At 34.2% G+C, this 25774-nt stretch overlaps 1 protein-coding gene across 1 annotated transcript in view; it reads left to right on the top strand.

Annotated features, from left to right (window-relative positions):
* The window catches only part of TNKS (tankyrase), a 212255-nt gene that overhangs the window by 142662 nt on the left and 43819 nt on the right, over positions 1–25774 (top strand). Inside the window, exons 12-15 of the mRNA XM_035699778.2 lie at positions 13265–13436; positions 19438–19517; positions 22769–22914; positions 24775–24940. Coding sequence (XP_035555671.1) covers positions 13265–13436; positions 19438–19517; positions 22769–22914; positions 24775–24940 — 564 coding nt within the window. The remainder of the gene's footprint in view (positions 1–13264; positions 13437–19437; positions 19518–22768; positions 22915–24774; positions 24941–25774) is intronic.

The raw sequence follows: 25774 nt of genomic DNA, 5'->3' as shown, positions 1-25774 counted from the left end.
TTTACTATTGTTCTTCTGTAAAGCAGTGAAATGTAGCTATGGTCTTATCATTCAAAATACATTTAACTCTACCTTGTTTTATAATAATACTGGAACTGGTAGATTTTGATACTCAGCATCATTGATGGTTTATCAGAATAATTTATGTAAATGATAGAGTATTGCTACTTATTTTAAAGAACATTTTTGTTCCTTTAAACTGGTAATGATAATTATTTTCTCAAATAACCTTGACACTAAAGAAATAAGAAATTTTGCAGTAACCATTTTTGTTGGCATTGTCTGAAATTATTAATTACTTGAGGGAGGAAGGAAGCAAACTGGTTGTTTTTCAGAGGTAACATGAAATTGGAAATTTTTAAATCCTTAAGACTGTATATTTTAAAGCAGAAGTCTCCAAAGTAGACAGACACTCTATGGAACATACAAGACAAGCCATTGGAGACAGGAAAAAATATTAGAATTTTAGTTTATTAAAATAGTAATTTCCTTATTCCTGAATAACAAAATTAATACCTGCTAATATTTAATAAACAGTTTGATGCTGGCTCCCTCCTTAGGTCCATGTGTCAGCCTGTCTGAGTCAGCTCGAGGTGTTTCCTGGGGAAGAATGGAAGTCTGAGTAGCAAGGGTAGCAAGGGATTGACACTGACAAACTCGCTCATCTGTTCATTTTCAGCATGTTATCATGCATACTGCATTTTACACATGTCCATATGAGTGGATTTATGGATACTATCCTAAATGGTAGATCCTTCATAAGGAACATTGTTTTTAATCCAGGGAATGACAATCTCACAGCATAAAGAGGTTGTCTATTTCATAAATTAGTATTTTCAAGAATTGTCATACTTAGGCGTTGTGCTTTTTTTTTTTAAATGAAAATAAGAGAGTCCAAAATTTGTCATCATCTGTGATAACAAATGACTTATGTGTAGGTACTTTTTACATGTATGTAGGTATTTTTTAAAAAAAGAAACATAAACCCTTAATGGCAAATATTACATATTTTAAAGTAAATGAGAAAGTGACTGCATTTTTTTTAAAAGACATTTATTTATTCATGACAGTCACAGAGAGAGGCAGAGACATAGGTAGAGAGAGGAGCAGGCTCCCTGCAGGGACCCTGATGCAGGACTCAATCTCAGGATCCCGGGATCATGACCTGAGCCAAAGGCAGATGTTCAATCACTGAGCCATCCAGGTGCCCCATCATTGTGATTTAGTAGGCATCACTAACAATGTACTTTTTCCACTGGTTCTACATGTCTCTGTCACATGTTTTGAGCTAATGTGGTCAATGGGACAAGCTATTGAAAATGAACTTAGAATTAGACCTTCAAATCTACATTACTGTTTTTATGTTTTTTTTAAGGTTTTTTTTTTAAGCGAACCAAAAGACATTTTGTAAATTAGTAAATAGGATATTTTTAAATATTTAACTGTTTCATCTCTTTCCCAGCCTTTGTAATTCTCTTTTTGTGTAAGTTTTACACATATCCATTATGTATTAGTACAGCACTATTTGTTACAATTTACAAATGAACACAAATATTTATTGAAAGGGTTCTCAAAACATTTCTTCACTCATAAGGTTCACAATCCCAAAATTTGGATATCCTTGCTTTAAAAAGGACCATTGCTGTTTTGTTGTTGTTTTTTTTTTTTTTTTTAAGATTTTATTTATTTACTCATGAGAGACACAGAGAGGCAGAGACACAGGCAGAGGGAGAAGCAGGCTCCATGCAGGGAGCCCAATGTGGGACTCGATCCCGGGACTCCAGAATCATGCTCTGGGCCAAAGGCAGATGCTTAATGACCAAGCCACCCAGGCATCCCCCATTGCTGTTTTTATATAAAAAGTCAGGATGAACTGGAACAAAAGGAAATAGTTCTATAGATTTATTACCTATTTTGAGAGTATGACTAGTGCATTATTATATAAACAATGTCTTGTTACTCTGTCAAGCAGAAAATACTAAGCTAAGTGGGCTCTCTGCTATACTTAAGAGAATTGCATGTTTATCATTGACCTATTTTTAAAAATAGCTATGGCATTTATAACGTTCTTGAAAAACCATGAACAGTGCCCTTCATTTTTGGAAAATATCTATTGGTTGTCTCCCATGAGTCATTTTATTTCGTGAAGTTTCAATGAAAAATAACATTATTTAATAGCTATCCAGTCAGCATTACTCAAGGTATATGGTTCTCAATCTTTTTCTGCTCTTTATGTTCACATTACGTTTTCATCAATAACATCTCAATCCATCAGTGGAGTACATATAATTTTAAACACCCTGTCAGTAATAGAGAATGACTTTTAGACTAGTTTGCCCTCTCTAGTCCTTCCACTGTAGTTGACCTAAACCGGGAACTTCTATTAAGCACTTTAAAATAGAGGGAAAAAAAAACATATTTAATCAGGGTTATGAACGAATAAATACCAATTGCCATCCTTACTCCCTGGTTCCAAAACAGGCTGCTGTCCCTTAGGGTTGGTGTATATGGTGGCTACTGTCATAGTAAAAACTCACTGTAAAAACTCAGCTTAGCTGCTGTTGGGCCCTACGGTTTGCTTGCTTAGTCTGAAGAACTCATGGTTTCAATTTGATTTTTGGACAACTTAGCTTTCCATTTGATTCTAAAAGCACCTTCTGAACAAGGTACTTGAATTAAGACTCAGCTCTCTTACACTATTTCCTCCATCCTGCCTCCTTCCCTACCTCATGTCAAGTTCCCAAGCTAAGGCTAATATATCAGAAAAGGCAGAGAATTTGATAGGGAGATCTAATATCACAAATCTGTCTTAGATAGAACTTAATATTTATGTAAGTCAAAACATTCTTTTGCTTAAAGCTTGATGATAAATAGAAAGTTCAGGTTTGGTATGCGTGTTAAAATAAACATATTATAACATAGACATACTTTGCACTTTATAGTCCTCTACTTTCTAGTTTTATGAACTTGAATTTCATTTCCTGGAACCTTAATTGACTCATCAGTGATATTTGTGTATTAATACCTCCTCTGTAAGTATTTGTGTGTGTAAAAATTAAATGAGCTTATGTATATATAAGTATATAGTATAGTACCTGGCATACAAGCAATACTTTAAGCATACTTGTAAATATGAGCATTGTATTTTTTCCATATTTGTCTTTGTAAACATATATTGCATGTTTCCCTTAATTGTCTAAATTTTTATATAAAAATTATATATCACTTTCTTTATAATTTGTTTTGATCCACTAACTCAACAAATACTGAGATACAAAATGATTAAGACTGTAGGCTAGATACTATGGAAAATACCAGTTTGAAAGTTTATGCAACTACCAAACTTGAGCTAATCCTGAATCCAGTTGAGTGGTATTAGCAATGAAAAAGGAAGAAAAAGATGAAACCCACTTAAGAGGTGGACTGTTAGAAATTAATCAGGGATTGGAATGGACTTAGAAACTGGTGGTACCATACAGGGAAGTGAGAAAGCTAGAGAGAAATACTGGTTTCCTATGCCTTGATAATTTGGTACTTAGAGTTGATATGATATAGGAACATGTAGATAAAACTAGCAGTTGAAAATACACCAGTAGAGTATGAAAGACGGTCTAGGATTAGAAAGATCTTTTGGAAAGTCATTGACATAGTGATCATGTGTTGCAAGGTCCTGGTAGAAAAAATATGGAGAGTTAAGGAAGGGACCTTTGCAGATTACCATGTTTCAAGAGAGCTGCGGGAAGAGAAAATTGACAGGTCTTTCAGTGTCTGTTGAGTGCAGTAGGAGTATGAAGAAGGAACAGGTGTTCAGTGCTGCAGGGAGAAATCAAGGTGTAGGCAATGCCATTTAATTGGGCAATTTTTATACAAAGGTTTTGGCAGCTTTTGAAGGTGGTGTTCCAAAGATACAGAGGTAGAGAATTGTATTTGTTAGGGTTTTGGCAATAAGCACACTCAAAGTGGGTAATTTGAGGAAAGCTTAATAAAGCAATTATATACAAAGGTGGGCAGGGTTTAAGGATATGAGCAAAGGATAGCAGCAAGTGGGGAGATGTTATCAACTCTGGGCAAGGGGCAAGGAAGGGGAGAGGTCCCCGGAAGCCGAGAAGGTAGCTATTTGGGGAAGGCCCCCTTTTAACCCTATAGCCTCCGCAAAAGTTTTTCTAACCCCTCCTCCTCATCTTCCTGCTTCCCACCGGTCTCCTGCTATTGCCTCTCATTGGCCAAATGTAGTAAGAACTTAAAGACCAAAAGAGCTCATTGATATGATCCATACAAGTGAGTTTTCCAGGACACAGAGCAAGTAGAGGGATAGATGTGGATCTGGAGAGGCAAGCAGGCAATGTTCAGAAAAAGGATAAAAAAATGAATGTCTAGTAAAGAAAGGAGGGTTATAAGAAAATGGGGGTATTAGACACCTCATTTGAAAAAAATCTACTTTTAGGAGGGGCCATGATGAGATGAACACTGGGTGTTATACTATATGTTGGCAGATTGAATTTAAATAAAATATTTTTAAAAAGAAAAATCTACTTTTATAGTGGAGTAAATTTCCATTTCTAAAAAGTTAAGTGTCTCTTATCAACTCCCAGCTTTGCAAGATTACATAAAACCTAAATGGGAGAGAAATGAAGATTTTATCTTTCTTGTGGCAGGTTTTTGCTTTATTATTGTTAGCTACCCTGGCATTCTATTGCTACTGATTTGTCTACTATCATTATTAAGTAGAACTTAATTCCAGCTGCATATGATATTATTAATACCTAAGAATGAAAGGTTTCATTCAGAAGTGGGTTTTTATTCCATATATAAAAGAGCTGATATTTTGTCATTACTCGAGCATCTGTTAAATGTGTGGAGCATGGAGAAATTTCTTTTGATTGTTCATTTGTCTTAATTTGACAGATTTATTTATATTGTTTGTAAGAAGAAATTGTGTCAATAGTAATTGGCATTCAACAGGCTTATTTCTCACATTGAGAAGTGATGAAGAGTCTTTGCTCACTTTGGGAAAATGTGTTAGCTCGTTCTTAGGATTTGATTAATGCTTTTCTAGAGGTGGATTGATAAGCAGTTTCTATTAGCCCTAAGATGTTAAATAAAATGCATTCAAAGCTATAAAGTACCTCTTATAGTTCAAATATCTGCAGTTTGAGCCTATAGGTGTAAAGAGCAAAAGGGCCAGGGTCTGAGAGACATTACAGTTATCAGAAACAGATCATTTGAATCTAGATTAAGCATACATGGAAATCTGTATTATATAAATGTTCGCTTGTTCCTTCTCGGAGATAACCCATATTGTTATCCCATAGAAATAATCTACAGAAATTGTACCTGACAGTCACAAAAGACTAGAACAAGGAATTTGGAAACTGTTGGATACCTTGACTGCATTTTCTGTCTCTCTTTCTGCAATTGGTTGGGTTTCTTTTCTTTGTTGGTCTTTGTTCATCTATTTCATTCTTCTTTTTATAAACTGTATTTTTCTGTTTTACTTCTTTATGCCCTAAATATGGGCTTTGCAGCCCCTCCTTTATGTGTCTTTGGCTTAGAAATATACCACCGATAGCTACTGTCTCTCCCAAGTCTCAAGGATGAGAAGGGGAGAATCCAAATGAGGCTGCGGTTCATGCACATAGCCATTGGATTGGCTCCTGCTAGTCTAATCAGCTATGCTCAGAGAGTTGTTTCTCAGACAGTTAGGGCATGTGAGAAGGTGAGTACCCTTTTAATAAAACAAAATAAATAGATGCCATTATAATACACCTCTTTTCAGAGAACTTGATTCTTTTAAAATTCCACGTGAATCGTGAAGCTTTGCAAATAGTGATACACTCAAGTTCCCCTAGTAAATAATCTAGTTTTATGTCTTTCAAATTATATTAAAATTTAACTTTTTGGACAAATTCTATACTCTTGTAGTGGGTTCACAACATATTAAAGGATTAATAAAAACCTTTTAAAGTGGAGTACCTGGGTGGCTCAGTTGGTGAAACATCCAACTCTTGGTTTTGGCTCCTGTCATGATGGATAACAATGCTCTATAAATATCAGTAAAAACTTTAAGAGCAAAAAAAAAAAAAAAACTTCAAGATCAAATTAAATTACACTCTTACCACAGAGTAAGTAAGTCCATTATTTTCAATATTAAACAATTTTGTCCACACTATTTAACTTTTTTTTCCTTCAAATCTCTAGGGAAAGAAGAATGCATTTTTTATTTTTGGCTAGAGAGTATTTTAGTAGTTGGGGCACCTGGATGGTTTAGTCAGTTAAACATCTGATTCTTGACTTAGGCACGGGTCATGATCTCAGGGTCATGGGATGAGCTCTGTGCTCAGAGGGGAGTCTGCTTGGGATTATCTTTCTCTCTCTCCCCCTCTCCCACAAACACGTATGTGTGCACATTCTCTTTCTCTCAGATCTTCTTTAAAAAAGAATATTTTAATAGTGTTGGGTTTGCTTGGTCTACACACTAGTATGATGAAAACAGATCCTTTATCACCAGAATTTACCAATTTATTTTCATGAACCATTTAGTTACCATCCGTTTTGAACACCCACTTATACAGGCATGATACTTGTTACTAAAGGGTATATATGAAGTTTGAATTTGATCAAGAGTCTTCTCTTTTAAGGGACTTAAAATCTAGTAATAATTGTCTTATCCAACACAGTCAATTTGAATAGCTACTGTATAAATTGGAAAGTGATGTATATAAGGGTAGTACGGGTAGACTGCTATTCAGAGAATAGTTACTTCCACTGGTGGTAACAGGCTAGGGGAAAGATTAGAGAAATTTCATGAAGGAAGTAAGATTTCAGCTAGGAATGTTCAGGATTAGATATATAGAAATTGGCAAAATACAAATCATATTTTAAATAATGACTCAATCAGGATGATAAAGGAGTTAGAAGTTATGATTAGTGAGTCCAGTAGGTACTGAAAAGGAGAATATAATGAAAATCTTGAGAAGATATTTTGGAGCAAAGTCTTGGTAGTTTCAATTGGAGAGTTTTGATTTTGTTCTCATAATACTTGGAGAGCCATTGGAAATTTTTGAATAGGCACGCAGCATGCACAGAATCTTGCTCCAGAAAGATAAATACTTCCTAGAAAACTACTGTCTTCTAGAAAGTCAGTTACAGAAATGTAGATTCAAGGTATGTGCATAATATCTGGCATAATGATTTAGCAGTACTCAACAAAATTAGCTTTTTAAGATAGATCATATTTCTTACCTTTTAAAAGCTAAGAGGGTTTTAACATGCCTGCCACCTGTTCCCTGGGTTATAGTCTGTCCACCAGGACATAGACCTATTTTAGATTCCTATCTTTTATTCCTTTCTTGTAGATGTATTAATGCCTATCATTTATTTATTTATTTACTCACTCTTCATTTCACTTGCAAAGTGTCCTGATTTGGGAGGAAATTACATTGTCATTCTAGCTAAAGGAATACAAAGACTGTTTTCAGCTCTGAGGTTACTTGAAATCCAGTTTAGATTGAAATATACCCATATATTCAACAGCTAAAATAGAATTATGAGTTAACAGTAGATGGTTAATTACAGAAATGTCACAGAACTGTTGTGAGTGATATGGACAATGCTAGCTTTAAGTTTAGGAGAGAGATAAACTCAGTCTCAAGGTTAACACTTTGAGACTAGGCTATTCACACTGATTCCAATATTGAGAGACGCCCTCACCCATTTCCCTATAGTCTGCTCGCTAGTTTCCAAGATTGTTTTGGCATGTTTAAATCATACTTTTATATCCTATATATTTCAGGCCAAACGCCATTGTAGCTTTATATCATTTAGCTAATTACCCTCTGTAGGAAAGCCATTAATTTCTACTCAAACAAATAGAAAAGCATGCATACCTCAGGTGTTTAATCTCTAGATAGAAGGGGAAAAAGGGGAATATGTTTTATCTCTAAAACTACCAGATAATGTTTTTCTTCTGACACCTTCTGAATATTTATCTCAAGCTAGTCCTGGTCCTGTCCACACATTACCACACATTATATGTAGCATTTTTCTTATTTGAGGCAGTTTTTGTACTTTGGTGAAAATTATCTCCTTAGCACTGAATGGTAAGAGTCTTTGATGACACCCTCTATCATAGCCTTATGGTAGAGATAGGGATGGAGGGGAATAGAGGACCAGATCTAAAGAAGACTTGATCAGAAAATTGATGTAACACTCCCTATTTTCTTCCAGAAGTGTGTATGTTGGTGATTGCAGATTATATATAATTACATGTAATTAATTATATATATATATATATAAAGAATTATATATATATATAAAGAATTGTATCTCCTTAAAATATGAATAATAAATTAATGATTTAATCTGTCAAACACATTTTTTAGGTTAAAAACACAAAACTTATGGAGAGCAATACATACATATATGCATATAGTTATTTAATTTGAAAATTCTTAGAAAAATCCTTGTGAGTGGCAGTCTCATTTGGTTATCTGAGCTTAAGTCAGCATTTGAGTGCTTAATTATATGTATAATACTAGACTGTATTTTTTGGTTTATTTCTTTTCTTAGAAGCTTGATTCTTATCTAATAAGATTTTAAATGTTGTTAAGCCTGTTTTTTTGACTGAGTGAAGAACTTTCAATGTGTGAGTCAAAATTGTCAAAGCCAAGAGGACAAAAAAACCAATGTTGTCATGACTTTCAGGTTGTCATGGACTTTGGTTGGCCCTTTTATTCAGTGCTTTCAATTACAGATTTGTGAATAACATGCCCATATCATTTAATCTCCTATATTTCTCCATCAATAGAGTAAATTACTATCAGTTCCCATTTCTATAACTTATAGTATGGTGTTAGAGTAATAAATCCAAACCTATGGGAACCATTAAACAATTAGAGTTCCCTATGACTCTCTGGGATCATAATGAAATATAATCACACTAGCTCCAAAATATCTTTTTCACTGTGAAACTGAATTAGAGCAGCAATGCAAATCCTGCCAGATAACCCATTTTAAAAATCGGGGTATGGGGATTGACCTATAGTCCTATAAAACAGTTATTTCTGCCCTCTAAAAACAAATTTATCACATACCTTGGAAGGCACATACACTTTGGCTTCCTTGCCTTGAACCACTTCAGAATATATATGTGGAGGGAAAAGAAAGTAGATTGACCACTTTGTAGGGAGCCCTGATTATATTCCATGGCTGGCTGGTAAAAAAATAAATAAATAAATAAACCAAGGCAGAACATTAGCATGTTGATAAAGTTAATTATAAGAGGAAGTTAGGAAAAGAAAAAAAAAAAAAGAGGAAGTTAAGGGATCTTAATTTTTGTTTTCAATTTTGAATCAATTTAACGATCAGTAATAACTCTGACAGCCAATTTCTCATCAATCATTTTTCCTTTTCTTTGCTTCAGAACAGGGATCAGCAAACATGTTCTTAAAATTCTAGATAGTAAATATTTTTGGTGTTGTAGGTACTTCTATAACCATTTTAAATGCAATCATTTAAAAATATAAAAATCATTCTTCGCTTGCAAGCAGTACAAAATAGTCAGCTGATTGGAATTGACCCATGGATCACAGCTTGCCAACATCCTCTACAGAACTCTATTTTGTTCAGATTTGGGAGCTTCACAGAAGGCTGATCTCAAACAGTTGTGGTAATCTTATTCTCCTTGCTAGTGACTGGTACAGGCGTGGGCTTGGGAGGCATTTCTGGCCCTAGCCATATTAATCTGCTGGGAAAGGTTTCTTCTCTTTTCCAATAGATGTATAAAACATCCTTTTTGGCTTTGGCTGAGATTATACGGAGCTGATAGCATAGAGCTGCCACATAGAAAGACAAGCCTGGAGTCCTGAGATTAGGGAATCTGAGAAATTTGACATTTGGGTCTAGTGAGGAATAATCCTTCCTCACAAAAACCCTTGTCTAATGTCTGTTTAATATTTTCCCTGGCATCCATTGTTGTTCATTCTCTGAGTTATACAAAGTATCACCAAATTGTTCTAGTTTTGTTGTTCTCTTTGTTTCCATGGAATGAGTCCTTCTGATGATATGTTGATAATTCTCTACAACTAATCACAGCGCTTCAGCTTTGTTGTCTGATAAAGAACTCCATAGATATTCTTTTGTTGCTATGATAACTCTTTAGAGTTTGAGTGGAAAATTCCTAATAAAAAATATATGCATTTTTCTAAAGCAAAGAATTTTAAATTAACGCCAGTCTGTGTTGTACTTTAAGAAAGTTTGGTTTTCTGAAATACTAGAATACAGTACCACCTATGGGAATGAGTAAATGCCTTATATACATAAACAGGGATGAGGACATAAAGTTTCAGTATATGATCAAGGTTTTAACTTTCTAGCATTATCAATTGGTCCTCATCAACTGGTTGGATTTTTTTTTTCAGCTAAACATAAAAAATTTATAAATTAACAATAACTGTGATTTATACATTATTCTATTTTTTTTCACTTATTCACATAAGCTATTCACATAGCTCCAAGCTGTGTCCTTAAACTTTGTATTTCTGGGGGTGAGGACGACAGAGGGGAAGAGTTATATTTAAGATTAAGTCATAATTTTGTATTTAAATAGATTGCAATTTGCATATAACATCTAGCACAGAGCCTAACATTAGTAAGGGCTTAATAAATGTTAGCTGCATCCCTTCCTTATGAGACTTTTTAGGAGATAAACAACTTAGTTCTAATTTCAACAAGGGTGTAGGGAGTGTGAAACAGAGAATAATAGCTCAGTAGAGAAATGAGAATGTGTCAGTGGAGCTGCGTTCAGGACCATCCCTCCAAAACTGAGAAGGGGAGAGGAACAAGAAAAGTGAATATAAATAATAGTGAGTGGTGATTTTTGCCCAGATTTGCTCCAAGAATGTATGCCCCAGAGTGAGTTAGAGACAGAAGGGAAGCTGCTGTTTTCTGTATTGCTCTGTATCACTATGCATATGTATAAGGCAGTCTCTCCTTACACAGTGTGTTTTTAAGTGTTTAAAGATATTGTATGACTTTGGTATTCAGTTGATCTGCTCACACATTGAAGGTAAAACTGGTGAGTGTTGAATTTACTAAGAAACCTTAGGTCTCTGTACCATTACATTGCTAGAATAATGTTGACCAAAGGCAAACTTTACCTTTTGCAATGACTTTAGAAACTAACACCTTCATAAAATGGGGTTCCAGTGTAATCTAATAAAGCTGGAGCATAGTAAGCCTATCGAATTGTGATTTTTTTTTTCGAATTATGATTTTAAAATATAGTAGAAATGGGGCACCTGGGTGGCTCAGATGGTTGAGCGTCTGCCTTTGACTTAGGCCATGATCCCAGGGTCCTGGGATGGAGCCACATGTCAGGCTCCCTGCTCATTGGGGAGCCTGCTTCTCTCTTTCTTTCTGCCCTTCCTTGCTTATGCTCTCTCTCTCTCTCTCAAATAAATAAATAAAATCTTTTTAAAAAATATATAGTAGGAAGTATAAAAGTAAATTACAGATGGTCTTAATTGACAGCATTGAGGGGTCACTAGTTTGAGCTGAAAAAGAACTTGGTAATATCTGTATTTTGAAGTAGTAATTCTCAAACCATGTTCCCATGATTTAAGAAGCTGTACTGAGGATTTCTGTCACTACAATTAAATAATTTAGTAAGTTCCTTATCAGATTTACAGAGAACTGTTAATGATCAGAATTTCCCAATTTTAAGTTTTTCTCTTACAGTGAGGTAACAAAGGAATGTTCATAGAAAAAGTAAAGAAGTTTAGTTTGGTAGCTTATGTTTTCCATCAATACATGCTAATAATGGCTGTGCTTTTATGTTGCCTGTGTATAAACAGTCACTTTTCTGGTGGCAAATGAGATCTAATTAAATATGTCAGTATTTCATGGCAAATTTTGTTAAACACCATTAAGAATTTAGATAAACTCTTGCCTGAACAAGTGTGACAGCCTTACTTAAAATGATGAAAGACTGAAGACATGGAGATCAGTCATCTTAAATCTTTTCTGTCCTTAATTTTGTATTTGGTGGGTATATGCAAATGCTTAGAATAATCTGCTAGCATATATTTGAGAATTTACTCCCTTAAGAGGAGCTTTCTAGAAGACCCAGAAGATCTATATAATGCAATCCATACTCTCAATAGCCATAACAAAACCTAGCCTAGTGTTAATAGTATTAACTTTACATGGGTATTCAGAAAGGCAGTAATCATCAAGCCTTCAGGTAATCAAGACTTCTTAAGAAAGATGAAAGTTGCACTGAATTACATAATCCAGAAAGATGAAGGGTTTCTTTGAAAGAAGCAGTATGTACAATGAACATGGGCTTTGGTCTGTTTGGAATAAAAGGTATTTACTGGGACATCCTGGAAAACAGGTTTGATTAAATTATGAAGCTGATCCCAAAGTTGAATGTTATCTTAAACAGTCTTCAAACCAGCTAAATTATTCTTCCTTGATAAGTGTTCAAAGTTTTAAAATGGAACATTTGAATCTTTATTTTTGGGTGATTAAATGTATTTGTAATTCAGTGAGGGCATTCTATTAAAATTATTTACTAAAATTAGAAAAGAAATGTGGGGCACCTGGATGGCTCAGTGGGTTAAGGCTCAGGTCATGATCCCAGGGTTCGGGGATCGAGCCCCACATCAGACTGCCTGCTCAGTGGGAATCCTGCTTCTCCCTCTTTCTCTGCCTGCTTCTCTCTCTGCCTGCTGCTCCTCTGCTTGTTTTCTCTCTCTCTCTCTCTCTCTCTCTCTCCCCCTCTCTCTCTATCTCTGTCAAATAGATAAATAAAAATCTTTTTTAAAATGTAATTAGCTATTTTGATTGTCTTTGCTTACATATTCTGTTGTCTTTATTTTATGGGAGCAAGTTTGGTAAAACCCATTCATCCAAAAGAATTTCATGTGTATCTTAGATGTGGCAGGCAGTGAATGTCAGAGTCCCAGCCCTAGAGACCTTACATTCTAGTTGTTGAGTGTAGTGGCAGGAAGTGGAAGACAGACAGGAAGACAGTCATTCCGAGAGGGGATGAATATATTGTAATTTTCAGTAAAGGGGTCAGAAAAGGATAAGTAAGAAACTGATATTTTTTCAGAAGCAGTAAACAAAAGTTAATAGTAAATAGTCTGTGGCATTTTTCAAAACACCTTGACAATTTATTTTTCTCATAAGAATGTATTTGCTAGGGTGTAAAATGGAATGAGTAGATACTCAATTGTGTGCCCACCCAACGATTTTTCAGATGAATGCACTGGACACCCTTGGTCAGACTGCTTTGCATAGAGCCGCGCTAGCAGGTCACCTGCAGACCTGCCGCCTCCTGCTGAGTTACGGCTCTGATCCTTCTATCATCTCCTTACAAGGCTTTACAGCAGCACAGATGGGAAACGAGGCCGTGCAGCAGATTCTAAGTGGTGAGTTAAAATAAATAAACAGTACATTCTGTGCTTCCTGTTTCATGTCCACTGATAGAAACAGACAAATTTTGCACTACTCATTTTAAGGAGCTCTTTGGAACGCTTTCTTTGCCTGAATATTTTTCATAACTTTCCTTGTTTGCAGTTTAGCCCAAGGCGCCCCCTCCCCCCCCCCCCCCCTCCCGCCATCAACCTTTTTGGTGGAGTGTGAGGTAGGTGTCATGAGAAGGAAGCATACTCTTTTTTTTTTTTAGTTTTAAATTGAAAACCAGACTCATGAGTGTTATGATCAAAGGAGACTTAAAGCTCATATAAACTGTGGAATTATGGCAGCTCTAAAACCTATCAAATAGAGAAAACTAGAAATCATTCATCTGGTAATGGTCTTCAATTAATTGTTCTTACGTATGTGATAATCTGACCTGCTTTTTTTATAATTCCTAACTTCATTACACCATTATGAGATTATCTGGTTTTTTTCTAGCTTAAATATAATTATAAAATCTTGCTGAATATCAGTGCCTACCTAATACAGTATTAGATATTTTAACTATTTAATTGATTGAGGGAGGTCAAACACAGAACTGACATGAAAGTATATTAGTTTCCCAAGCCCCCAAATTAGAGGAAATAACACAGTCTTGCTATTAAAAAATTGTGAGCTAGATACAAAATTATTGGTATAATTGACTCTTGTTTCCCATCCCTTTCATTCTGTCTGTGGGTTATATCTGCTCTAGGACATAACAAACTAGAAGAGTAAAATGGAGAAGGAAGCCTTAGAGACTAGGAATCTGAAGTCCTAGTTACTTTCTTCTGCCTATAACCCGGATTTCTTTACTCCATCAGATACAGTGCCCTCCCCCCACTTGTCATAATGAATATTTTATAACATCCCCTTTCCTTATCCAGAAATGAAATTTACAGATACTGTGGCCTAACTGTATATTTACCTTCTAAAAACTCTATATTAAATTCCTTAACTAAAATATAGAGGGAAAGTGAGAGTAAGTTGCAGTAAAATAATTTATAATTATTGTAACAGTAATAGCTTGGACAAAACTACTCTAGAAGACAAAAGTATACCCCACAAATTTTGAAGGGTTCCCCAAAATATAGCACAGTTGAGGATTACACCTCTATTCTGAAATAGGGAGCTTTCCAGGCTTGTGAGCTCACATATGTTGTTAGGTCTGAATCAGAGATAACCAGCCTCAAAAGTGTATCTGTACCATATTTTAAAAGCTATTACTTATGATTTACTTTCCTCATGCTAGTTCATTCATAGATAGTATCATTCTACTTCACTCTTAGATGGTGATCTTGAGACGATTGAAGTAAGCCCTGTGTAGGACACCTTTACTATCAAAACTAAAAAGATCTAAAGGAATGAAATTTCCTATTATAGGATTGCAAGCTTGAACTATGAAAAACATGACTTCATTTAACTTCTGTTTCTACAGAGCAATAGGACATTTACTTAAAGAAGATTATCATGCTTTGACTAGGAATTCTTTCTGCCTTCTCAGTAAATTCTAATATAATTTCTAAAAGTTGTGACTTTTGTTAAAGCATTCTAAATTTTTTTCTTCCACTTTTTGCCAAGAACCATTTAGTACTGAATTTTAAGTTAGATTTTATAAGTTATAACCATAGATCAGGCAAACAGACAGCTATCACATTAAAATTTCTAATAAAATTATGCAGAATTTTAGAGATAATTGACAAAATGGAAAAGATGGAATAAATTAAGCAGATTAGATCCATTAATGCTATTTAAATGTCTTCTAATGCAATGCAATTAGACTATATGACTTCTGATAAAAGATAAATACTGAATCACAAATGAAATATTTTATTCAATTATTTTGATAATTCTTCATAAAAGTTTGTTTGGAAGATAAAACATATATAGGTAATTAAATGCGTAACATACAGGACTCCTGGGTGGCTCAGCGGTTGAGCGTCTGCCTTCGGCTCAGGTCATGATTCCGGGTCCGGGGATCGAGTCCTGCATCGGGCTCCTACAAGGAGCCTGCTTCTCTCTCTGCCTGTGTCTCTGCCTTTCTCTGTGTCTCTCATTAATATATAAATAAAATCTTAAAAATAAATAAATGAATGTGTAACATTGGACATGCCAGAACTTTTTGGTTTAATTCTTAATATTCTTTATTGATCTGGAAAAATAATACAGATAGTAGAATTATATAGTAAAATCTTGCCCTTAGAAAGGTTTTGGAAATAGGAACTGTTTTTTGTTTGAAAAAGGATTTAGGGCAGCCCGGGTGGCTCAGCGGTTTAGCGCCACCTTCAGCCCAGGGCGTGATCCTGGAGACCCGGGATCAGTCCCACGTCAGGCTCCCTGTATGGAGCCTGCTTCTCCCTCTGCCTGTATCTGTGCCTATCTCTCTCTCTCTCTCTCTCTCTCTGTCTTTCATGAATAAATAAATAAAATCTTAAAAAAAAAATAAAAAGAAAAAGGATATAATTTTTTAAACAAAGATTTCTGTGAGAAATTTGTGTAGTCTGTGGACCATGTGCTAGCTGAACTTTTTGATTATACCTACATTTACAAATCAAATTCTAGGTTATATGTATAGTGACTCCTAAATGAATGCATCAATCACATAGGGTATATACTAAGTTATTGGAGTTCTGATCTGGGTAACCTTTTAACGATGCATTTAAATACACCTGTTACCAGGTTTGATATCAACTTTTAGAAACCTGTACTTCCAGCTCCCAAGTCAGTAATTGCCAATAGTTTACATTAATAAAGTTTGAATTGTAAACTATTGGCAGTATTTATGTCAAAGTTAATGTCAGATAGTAGTGTTTCTAAACCATTATTTTAAAACATCCTTTCAGAAGATCTGACTTTTTTCTCTAGGCCTGCTTTCTCTGTACCTGCTCTATCTGGTATGGTAGCTACTAGCTACATGTGGCTAAATTTAAATTAGTTAAAATTAAATAAAAGTTTAGGATCTGCTCAGCAGTTGTCCTAGCCATATTTTAGGTACTCAGTAGCCACATGTGACCAGGGGCTACTATATTAGCACAGATAAAGAGTATTTCTAGTGTCACAGACAGTTCCTTTAAACAGAAGTTTGAGGCTAGACTTGACATAAGTTATTCTCTTTATTCCAGTATGGTTATCTCATTACTTTTACCTAATCATTTATAGAGGTAAGGATTTGGGGATTTATAATAGCTAAACTAAACACTGAAATCCCCATTTGCATTTGCACATTGAAATAAGCCACGAAGACCGATTACCAGTCCAGTAAACACCCAGTCTACAAGAGATTTAAAAAAAAAAAAAAAATAATAATAATAATAATAATAATAATAGTAACAAACTGCCTTCTAGATTTGAAACTTTAGGTTTGGGATGTTGTTATTCTTTCCTTTCCTTTTCCTTTTCCTTTTCCTTTTCCTTTTCCTTTTCTTTTTCTTTTCTTTTTCTTTTCTTTTTCTTTTCTTTTCTTTTCTTTTCTTTTCTTTTCTTTTCTTTCTTTCTTTTCTTTCCTTTCCTTTCCTTCCTTTCCTTTCCTTTCCTTTCCTTTCCTTTCCTTTCCTTTCCTTTCCTTTCCTTTCCTTTCCTTTCCTTTCCTTTCCTTTCCTTTCCTTTCCTTTCCTTTCCTCTTCTCTTCTCTTCTCTTCTCTTCTCTTCTCTTCTCTTTTCTTTTCTTTTCTTTTCTTTCTTTCTTTTCTTTTCTTTTCTTTTCTTTTCTTTTCTTTTCTTTTCTTTTCTTTTTTCTTTTATCCTGGTGAGCCAGAATAGAATTGGAGAAAAAATTAAAAGCAAGTCATCTTTAGTTTTTGACTCTAGGTGAAATCTTTAATTTCATACTCTGCAAAAGCCAGTGTGCTTATAGGAGAATTTACTAATATAGTACTTAGCATATCAGCCACTCTTCTTTTATGTATGTTGGCTTTTAACTTAAGTTTTATATCCTCCTTTTAATTCTGCATCTCTTTGTACAAAGTTCCTGATGTGTGTTTGTGTGTGTGTGTGTGTATCTATATATCCTTTCAGCTAATACTTTGTCACATTGTTTCTAAAAATGAATCTGTTCTAAGCCTATTCAGGATTTATAATGGATGCAAAACCCTATAATTTGTACAGTAATGAATCAATATCTTTAAATAACTACTTTCTGCTCTTTAGGAGTAAGGATTTCTCCATAGTTCTCAGAAGCATTCTTAATATTTGCATAAAAATTTTTGCTTGATTGTAAAATATACCCTTTTGCAAGTAATCTGCATCAAGACCAGTGTGCCAATTTCAAATTGTTCTTAGAATTAAAACATTTAGCCACATTAATTGTATCCCTCAAGTGCTAGAGTCTGAAAATATCCAAAGGTCTAACTCCATATATATAAACAAGTGTCATTTTATTTTGTTGAAATGATAAATCTAAAGGAATACCTACAGATATCTGAAGGATGTTTCAGTGAGTTTTACCAGCTGCCAGAATCACTGTCACAGAGAAGTTATATATACACAGACTTTCTCACCCATAAATGCAGCCATGGCATGCACAGTGAGGATGGAAGCAAGTAAGACAAGAAGGAACAGGATAAAAGGCAGCCAGAGAAAGCCATGATAGGCCAAACTCACTGACCCCCCATATAAAATAGCATGGAAGTCAGTTCAGCAAATGCTTTTTGAATGTTCTTTGTGAAAAGGAACATGAAGATGATCAAGACCTGATTTCTTTCCTCCACAATTCTACAAACTAACAAATAATAAACCCTCTTCTAAAGAAACATATTTATTGATATTTCAGAAATGTACCTCATCATATGAAATACTCTCTTCTTTCCTCGCTTTAATCTTATCATTTTACCTAAGTATTATCATGACTAAACACATGGAAGAGTTCTCATAGCCTATTCTGTAAAACAATAGTCTCCTGAATGAAGCACTTTAGACTAGAAAGAGCTCAAGTATTTCTTCTGAAATCTAAAACCTTTTCATAACATCACTTGATCTTCCTACATAGACAGTGGACTCAAGAAAGGCATCTTTGATCATAGGATAATCCTCTTTCGGATTTAAGAGAAACCAACACTGACTTTTTAGGTGCAAAAACCAAGATGTTAAGTGATCTGCTGATCATCACCATTACTAGTCAAAATCCAAGTGACTTTATTCCTTTTGTGTTACATGAGTTTGTATATACCTGCTCATTATAAAGGCCACATGTAATGTCCACAAACGTATTTTGAGTAATCTATGGTGTTATCTTTAAAAAAATTATGTGAGCCAATGTGTAATGAATTTTTGGTTTGTTTATATTGTAATAATCAAAACACTTTTGTTTGTTAGCCACATACTTCTAGACCTAACAGCCTAATCTAATTATATTCTATTTAGCATTTGTGTCACACCTCCCAATTGTACAGACATTTTTAATTGCATTTCCCTGAAGCCATTCAATGAACATGAATTAAACAAATTTCTGTGTTTAGTAGGCCTTTTTTGTACACTGATTATATTTTCTGAGATTACTGATTTTAGAAGTAGTCCTTATATTTCATATTGAGGAAGTCAAGGCCAAAAAAGAAAAAAGCTAGACATTAAGCACTAGAAGTTGAGTGCCTTCCCTCGGTTTACACAACAAAATCTATGGCAAAGCTTTGCTACCATACTTTGTAAAGCCAAAGTATCATGGAGATGTTTTTAATATCATTTATATCATTTATTCCCTTTTGCCAAGTGTTGGCCAAAAAGTTTAAAGACTAGAATAGTACAGTTGGAGAAGGATTTGTGTGTCTTTGAATTTATTTAAATGTAGCTTTAGGACAAGATGGATGTGAATTGAAACAAGAAGCCACTTTTTTCTTATCTGAAAACTATTGAGAAAAATCCATAGATTAGACCTCAGGAATTTCTGACCTCTTAGTCTCTCTTTCCATTCACCAAATAATTTTCCCATCTTAACTCTGATTTCTTAAAAACCAACAGTAGTTTTTCCTCTCTTTTATTCAGAAAGTACACCTATACGCACTTCTGATGTTGACTATCGACTCTTAGAGGCATCTAAAGCTGGAGACTTGGAAACTGTGAAGGTAAATCGCTGCTTTTAACGTCTCGGTAGCACTATTGAAACTTTGCTAACCAGTACATTTTAAGCTTCTAAGTGAAACTATTCAAATCCGAACAATAAAAGGGATGAACAAAGTAGATCCATAAACAGGAGAGCTCTTTAACCAGAAAAGATTTTCTAGTATGTGCTTTATATCCATTAAACCACTTTAGTCACTTTCCTTCCGGTTATATGACTCTTTTATATCCACTTATATTAATGAAAGTGTTATTTTTAGCCACATTTGTAAATTTCTAAGCTAATTCAAGCCCAGGTAATAGTACAATAAAGTTTGTAACAATGTTTCTTCAAGTTTTCTATTAGATTCTCTCATAATTGCTCTAGAAAAGCATTCTTATAACAGCCTTTATTTGTGATATAGAAACATGCAATTATAAACATTAACATTAAATTATAGATTTAATTTTTTTCAAATATAAAATGATATTCTGATATTGAATATGCTTTTTTAAAACACATACTTCCTATCTGTAATCACCCATGTAGAGGTGAAGATAGAGATAGAGGTTTTATTCTGATTTGGGGATTTGTCTTATAGTTTCTTTCTTCTTTCTTTCTTTCTTTCTTTCTTTCTTTCTTTCTTTCTTTCTTTCTTTCTTTCTTCTTTTCTTTCTTTCTTTCTTTCTTTCTTTCTTTCTTTCTTTCTTTCTTTCTTTCTTTCTCTTTTTTTGAGGAAGGCTAATTGTCAAATTGGTACTGACAATCATACTAGGTTATTTTTAACAAGCTAAATTTTATTCTTATTAAGCAAACTAGCAAACTGATGTAACATTCTTGCTGATGTATACTGGTTGAAAATGACAGTAAACACTTTCAAGCTCTGTTGCCTAGAAATTCTTTTTTGTTTCAGTATGTGACCACTTCTAACATCTCTTCCATCATGCAAGAACATCTAAAGTTATTTAAAGAAAAATAGTAAATTTCAGTTGTGTAAACTGAGGAGAAATTTTAAAGTTCTCTTAGATCTAAGGCTATGTACTTTTTTTCTTATTGAAATTACATACTTTTCATCATTTGAAATGTATCCCAATAAAAGAAAATCTTTCAATATAAAAGTGACCAGGACTCCTTTTCTGCATCACAGCATGATAATCTCAGGACTTGCTACATGTGCCTATTATCATTAAATGAGTAGTTTAGTATTTTCTTAATAATGTAATTTTTAATTCCATATGTTTTGTATGTGCTGGTAGGCAAATCTAATACAGCTTTCAGGTTTCCTAAACAATCCATTCACAATAAAAACCAACCTATTTTTATGTGGAATGGAAGTGGCAGAAGAAAAAGCAAAGCACAAATTAAGTGAGAATTAAGCGTGGTAAATTTCTTTCCCTAGAGGCTTCAGAAAGTATTAAAATGTTAGAAATTAGAAGAAAAAGCTGTGTGCCGAGTAAAGGATTTGAAATTATGAAAATCAGGTAGGAAGAATGTAAAAGTGCTTTGGCATTCAAAAGGAAGGTGAAATGGAATGGAGAATAAGGAACTTCCAAATATTAGAAAGCAAATATTTAATAAGCAAAATGGCTTTTATTTTTGTGACCTGGCAAAATGAGCTGTGTTTCATTCCGTACTGCGTCCCTGTTTTGCTGATATTCTCTGCCCCCCCCAAAAAAAGTTAATTTAGAATATAAGCCTGAAGAAAACCTGGCAGCCGCATAAAGCAGCTTCAATCATGTAAGACACCAATAGAAGGTGTTCGCTACCAATTTTTGTGCTCTTTAGTTTTATGTATTAATTTACTCACTTCTGTCTCATTTTGTTTTTTGATTCTATAATTTATGTATTAAGGCAGCCACAGTCTGATTTGTCATGAAAGGGTAAGATATTTGACCCAGCCAGATGACAGTGGCTCTTGAGATTAGAGAGTCTGGGGCTTCTCCATATAGAGCTGATGAGCTGAAGCTCTCCCTTATGGCCCAGATTTTCTTCCATCGTGTAATCCTTGTACCACCTGAAAAGTCTTGTTTGTACCCTACCAGTGTGAGGGTCCTACCCAGTAAGTCAGTAGAAACACATGCCTTCCAGGCTCTTAGGTTTTATATAATAATAGCTCATTACAGTGGCAGGAGCAGCAACAAAATTGTCAAATGCCTGGAAAGCTCTGCTGTCATACCTTGTGGACTAGAAGATGTCCCTGTTTTCTTGGCTTTTTGACTGTTCTTCTTTCCATTCCCTTTCTCTGCATCATTTCCCCGAACGAGGGTAATTAGGAGAGTAAACAAGGATGTAGCAGAAAGATTGAGAGATTATAAATCAGGAAAATCAGGTTTGAGCCTTTATTGTACCATGTACCTTACCAACTCTATGAGAAAGGACAAGTTGCTTAGCCCTCCCCAAGCTTTGGTTTCCTTATCTGGAAGATGGAGATAATGATCAACCTCAGAGATAGGAAATTATTCTCTCACTGAAAGAATATGATTCTTGATCAGTCATGCATTATTATTCATGTGTTGTTACTAAAATTCATCTGCCACTGCCAGTGGTGCAGCCTGCTGGTTCTTCCTTTGCTTCCCACCCCTCTGTAAGCAGAAAGAATTGAGCCTATGCGGAAAGGCTGGCATTCCCAAGGAGATGAAAGGTGAACACTAGAGCATGACTAGAACCAGTCTGCTGTGTAGAATTAGACAGTCCTCTCCCAAAGATCAGGTGAAGCATTGATGACCGCATGGCTGTGCTATAGCGGGTCAGAGGGCAGACTGGATGGCCCAGGCAAAATTAATGTCATTTTTCTGGAGGTGTTTTGCTGACCACGTCGGCAGAGATGAGAACTCTGTGTAGTTCTGCAGTCAGCCAGGTGGTCCTACTTGAGGAAAGCATGGCTAACAGCACGCTGGTACAAGCAGATGTGCTAGGGCCAACAATCTCAGGAAGGAAACCCTGTGAAGATGAAAGATGAAGGCATAATTTGCCTTGAAGATTCTTGCTGTATTCTGGGTTTTTCTTTTTGATTAGGATTTTGGCCAGGAAATGTTTTTTGTTTTTTTTTTTTTAAAGATTAAATTGCTCTGTAAACACTAAGAATATTTGTAGACACTGTGAAGCCAAGCAGCGTGCTGATTTTTAAACATCACTTGCATTATCTAATCTTTTGAAATAAATATTCATTAGGAAATTACAGCTTATCCAAGATGCCTGCAGTATTTTGGAGCAAAACCTATGAATAAATATTAATGCTCTTTTTGTGTTTGTGTGTGTGTGTGTGTATCATTAAAGCAACTTTGCAGCCCTCAAAATGTGAATTGCAGAGATTTGGAGGGCCGGCATTCTACACCCTTACACTTTGCAGCAGGCTATAACCGCGTGTCTGTTGTGGAATACCTTCTACACCATGGTGCCGATGTCCATGCCAAAGACAAAGGGTATGTGTTAGAATTCAGCTATTGAGGGCTTAACAATTTTTTGGAAATATTTTCGAAGTCTTAGGAATTTTCTTTTACCATTAAAAAAGTAATGAAAACTTAAAGCATCTAAATAGAAACGTACAGTATAGAAAATGAGAATCCCTATTACCGCACCTTCTAGAGATTATAATAACATTTTGTGATAATCCTCCAGATTTTTAAAAAAGTATAAATCAGTGTATATGTGGTTGTGGCAGCAGTGCTTGTTTTTTTGTTGTTGTTGCTGTTGTTGTTGTTTTTTAGCAGTGCTTGTTTTTAACATAAATGATGATGCCATTCTGTGCAGCTTAATTTGCTTTTTTACCCAGTAGCATATCTTGAATGTCTTTCCATTTTAGTACTTAATTGTTCATCTCATCTTTTTAATGTCTATAACAGTATTTTATTATATTATATGAATGTGTTTATATAGTTTATACTTTATTCTTTGTTCTTTTTTCTTTTTGCTATTAAAAATATATAATCTCTTCTCAAAGAAGCCATCCATCCCAAAGTCACTGGTATTAATAGACATATAATTTTATTTTTACTAATTCAGATATGCTATGTTTTTATATTAGTTTACTAAATTATTTTAATTTATCTAGACAAAGTTTAAAGCAGCCATGGCATATTTAGAAATGAGACAAGGATGTTTTAATTGAAATGAGCTTCTATATTCTAAATTAATTTCATATCATCTCAAAATAGAAATAAGCAAGCACTTTTCTGTGCAATTACATACCAGAGTACTGTGGAACTTAAACCATACAATTTAGACTTCAATTAATCATTACGGATTTATTTATCTTTTAAAAGGGACACATCAGACTTGAATAATCAGTAATAATATTACCAGCTCTTTCCAAGTATTATAGTGCCCTGGAGAGCAACCAGCATTTGTTTCTATTGCCCATTTTAATTAGCACTTAGTATTTTTGGTCTCAAAACATTAAAAAAGAAAAAAAAAACTGATCTCTAAATAAAAAGGCATTTGATACCTTGTTTTTATCATGTTTTAAATGCAACTTAGACTTATCTTTTTGATTCACCCTTTTTTGGGGGGAACCCCTTTCTATCCTTTTAGAATGCCATCTGCCTTTCAACTGGAGCTTAGAGTTATCTCAGAATAGTTTGTTCATAAGTTGAGGCAGCTAAAATTTTCTCATCTGACTGGAGTTTATGGTTGGTGTCACTATTTTCCTTACTGAATACTGAAGTTTCTGTATCATTTGCATTTTGAGTTTTCATTGCATGATGCCTAAATATTTAAATCTAGGCATAGAAACCACTACTGAATTATTAGGAATAAAGAAATAAAAACCAAGGACAAAAGGTAGCACTTGCATAAATTAGTTTATTTAACTAAATTGCATTGTATATTTTATAAGCAAGCAGGCAATTTTCATTAGGAAAACTCAAATGGAAAAAAATCTAAATTGATAAAACCAGATTATTGATTAGATTATTCCTGAAATCAGTTTGTAGTGTTGCTCTTTATAATGATGAAACCTGACTTAAACATATTGTGATGGAACTTTTCTGTGGATATATCTGTATGTGTTTTAAACATAGGATTGCTGTGAAATTTCTATCCATCACCAAGAAACTAGGGAAAATCCTTATGTTGAAAGGGTTGTTTTTGAAATTGTTAATCCTTATTTGGAAATGAAGGATTGTATCTTTAAGACCAGAGGAGAATTCTTTCTTTTGAATTCTTTCTTTTGAATGAGTGTTCATATAGTCACTGCCATAGAAGAATTATATTATTTTTATTATAAGTATCATTTTAACACAAAGGTCTGTTATATGTCTTTAAAATAATTTTCTTTTCTTTAGTGGCTTGGTGCCCCTACATAATGCTTGTTCATATGGACACTATGAGGTAGCTGAGCTTTTAGTAAGGCATGGGGCTTCTGTCAATGTGGCGGACTTATGGAAATTTACCCCTCTGCATGAAGCAGCAGCTAAAGGAAAATACGAAATCTGCAAGCTCCTTTTAAAAGTATGTAATTTTAAAAATTATAAAATATAAAGTAATTAAATTTAGTTTTTGGTTAGCATGTAAAAATTACATTGAAGTAAATTGTTAAGTACAATAAGTGCTATAGACACTGCTTCCATTTTCTATTTTAGGGGAATATTTAAGTGTGATATCATGATACTTATGTAGCTTTGAGTAGTGTCTGAAGTGCCTTTCTGAACTGATTTGATTAAGTTCAGTTCATTACAATTCATCAAGGTAGGTTTTGTAAAGAATTGCATTAGTTTGTACTGCTTATCCAATACTTAATGGGATTAATGTCAGAAAACATTGTACGAGTGGAAAAAAGATTTTTAATCAACTTTGATTTTTTTTCTTAGTAGCTATTTTATTATTAACAAACACTTTGCTCATTATTAAACATTGGACATATGTATCTTATAAGAACTTTAACATTGGATTGATATTAAATATAAAATAATCTTTAGACAAAGTTACTCAGATAAATTTGGGGAATATAAATGAAATAGTAGAAACTCGTAATTTTATGAAACTAACTTAACCACCTTTACGGTATCAGATATATCTTTATGAGTCTTGAGAATGTTAATGTATTTGATGTTCATTTTTGTTTTCACTGGGAGGTAAGAAATAACTTCCCGGTCACTGTGAATTCACTGTCTACTTTGATTTATTTCAGATTTCTCCAGTGGGTCACAGCAGTCTGTCAGGCCCATAACAAAACTCTTTGACCTTTATTTCATTTCATAGGTACAGATGATTAAACTTTTAAAATGCAATTAATTGCAAGTATATTTATACCTAATTTCATAGTAGGTGTTAAGACTTAAAATG

The sequence above is a fragment of the Canis lupus genome, chromosome 16 (genome assembly GCF_003254725.2).
Source record: "Canis lupus dingo isolate Sandy chromosome 16, ASM325472v2, whole genome shotgun sequence".
Lineage (NCBI taxonomy): Eukaryota > Metazoa > Chordata > Mammalia > Carnivora > Canidae > Canis > Canis lupus.
Note: the sequence above shows the minus strand (reverse complement) of the source record. Positions and strands in the feature narration are given on the sequence as shown.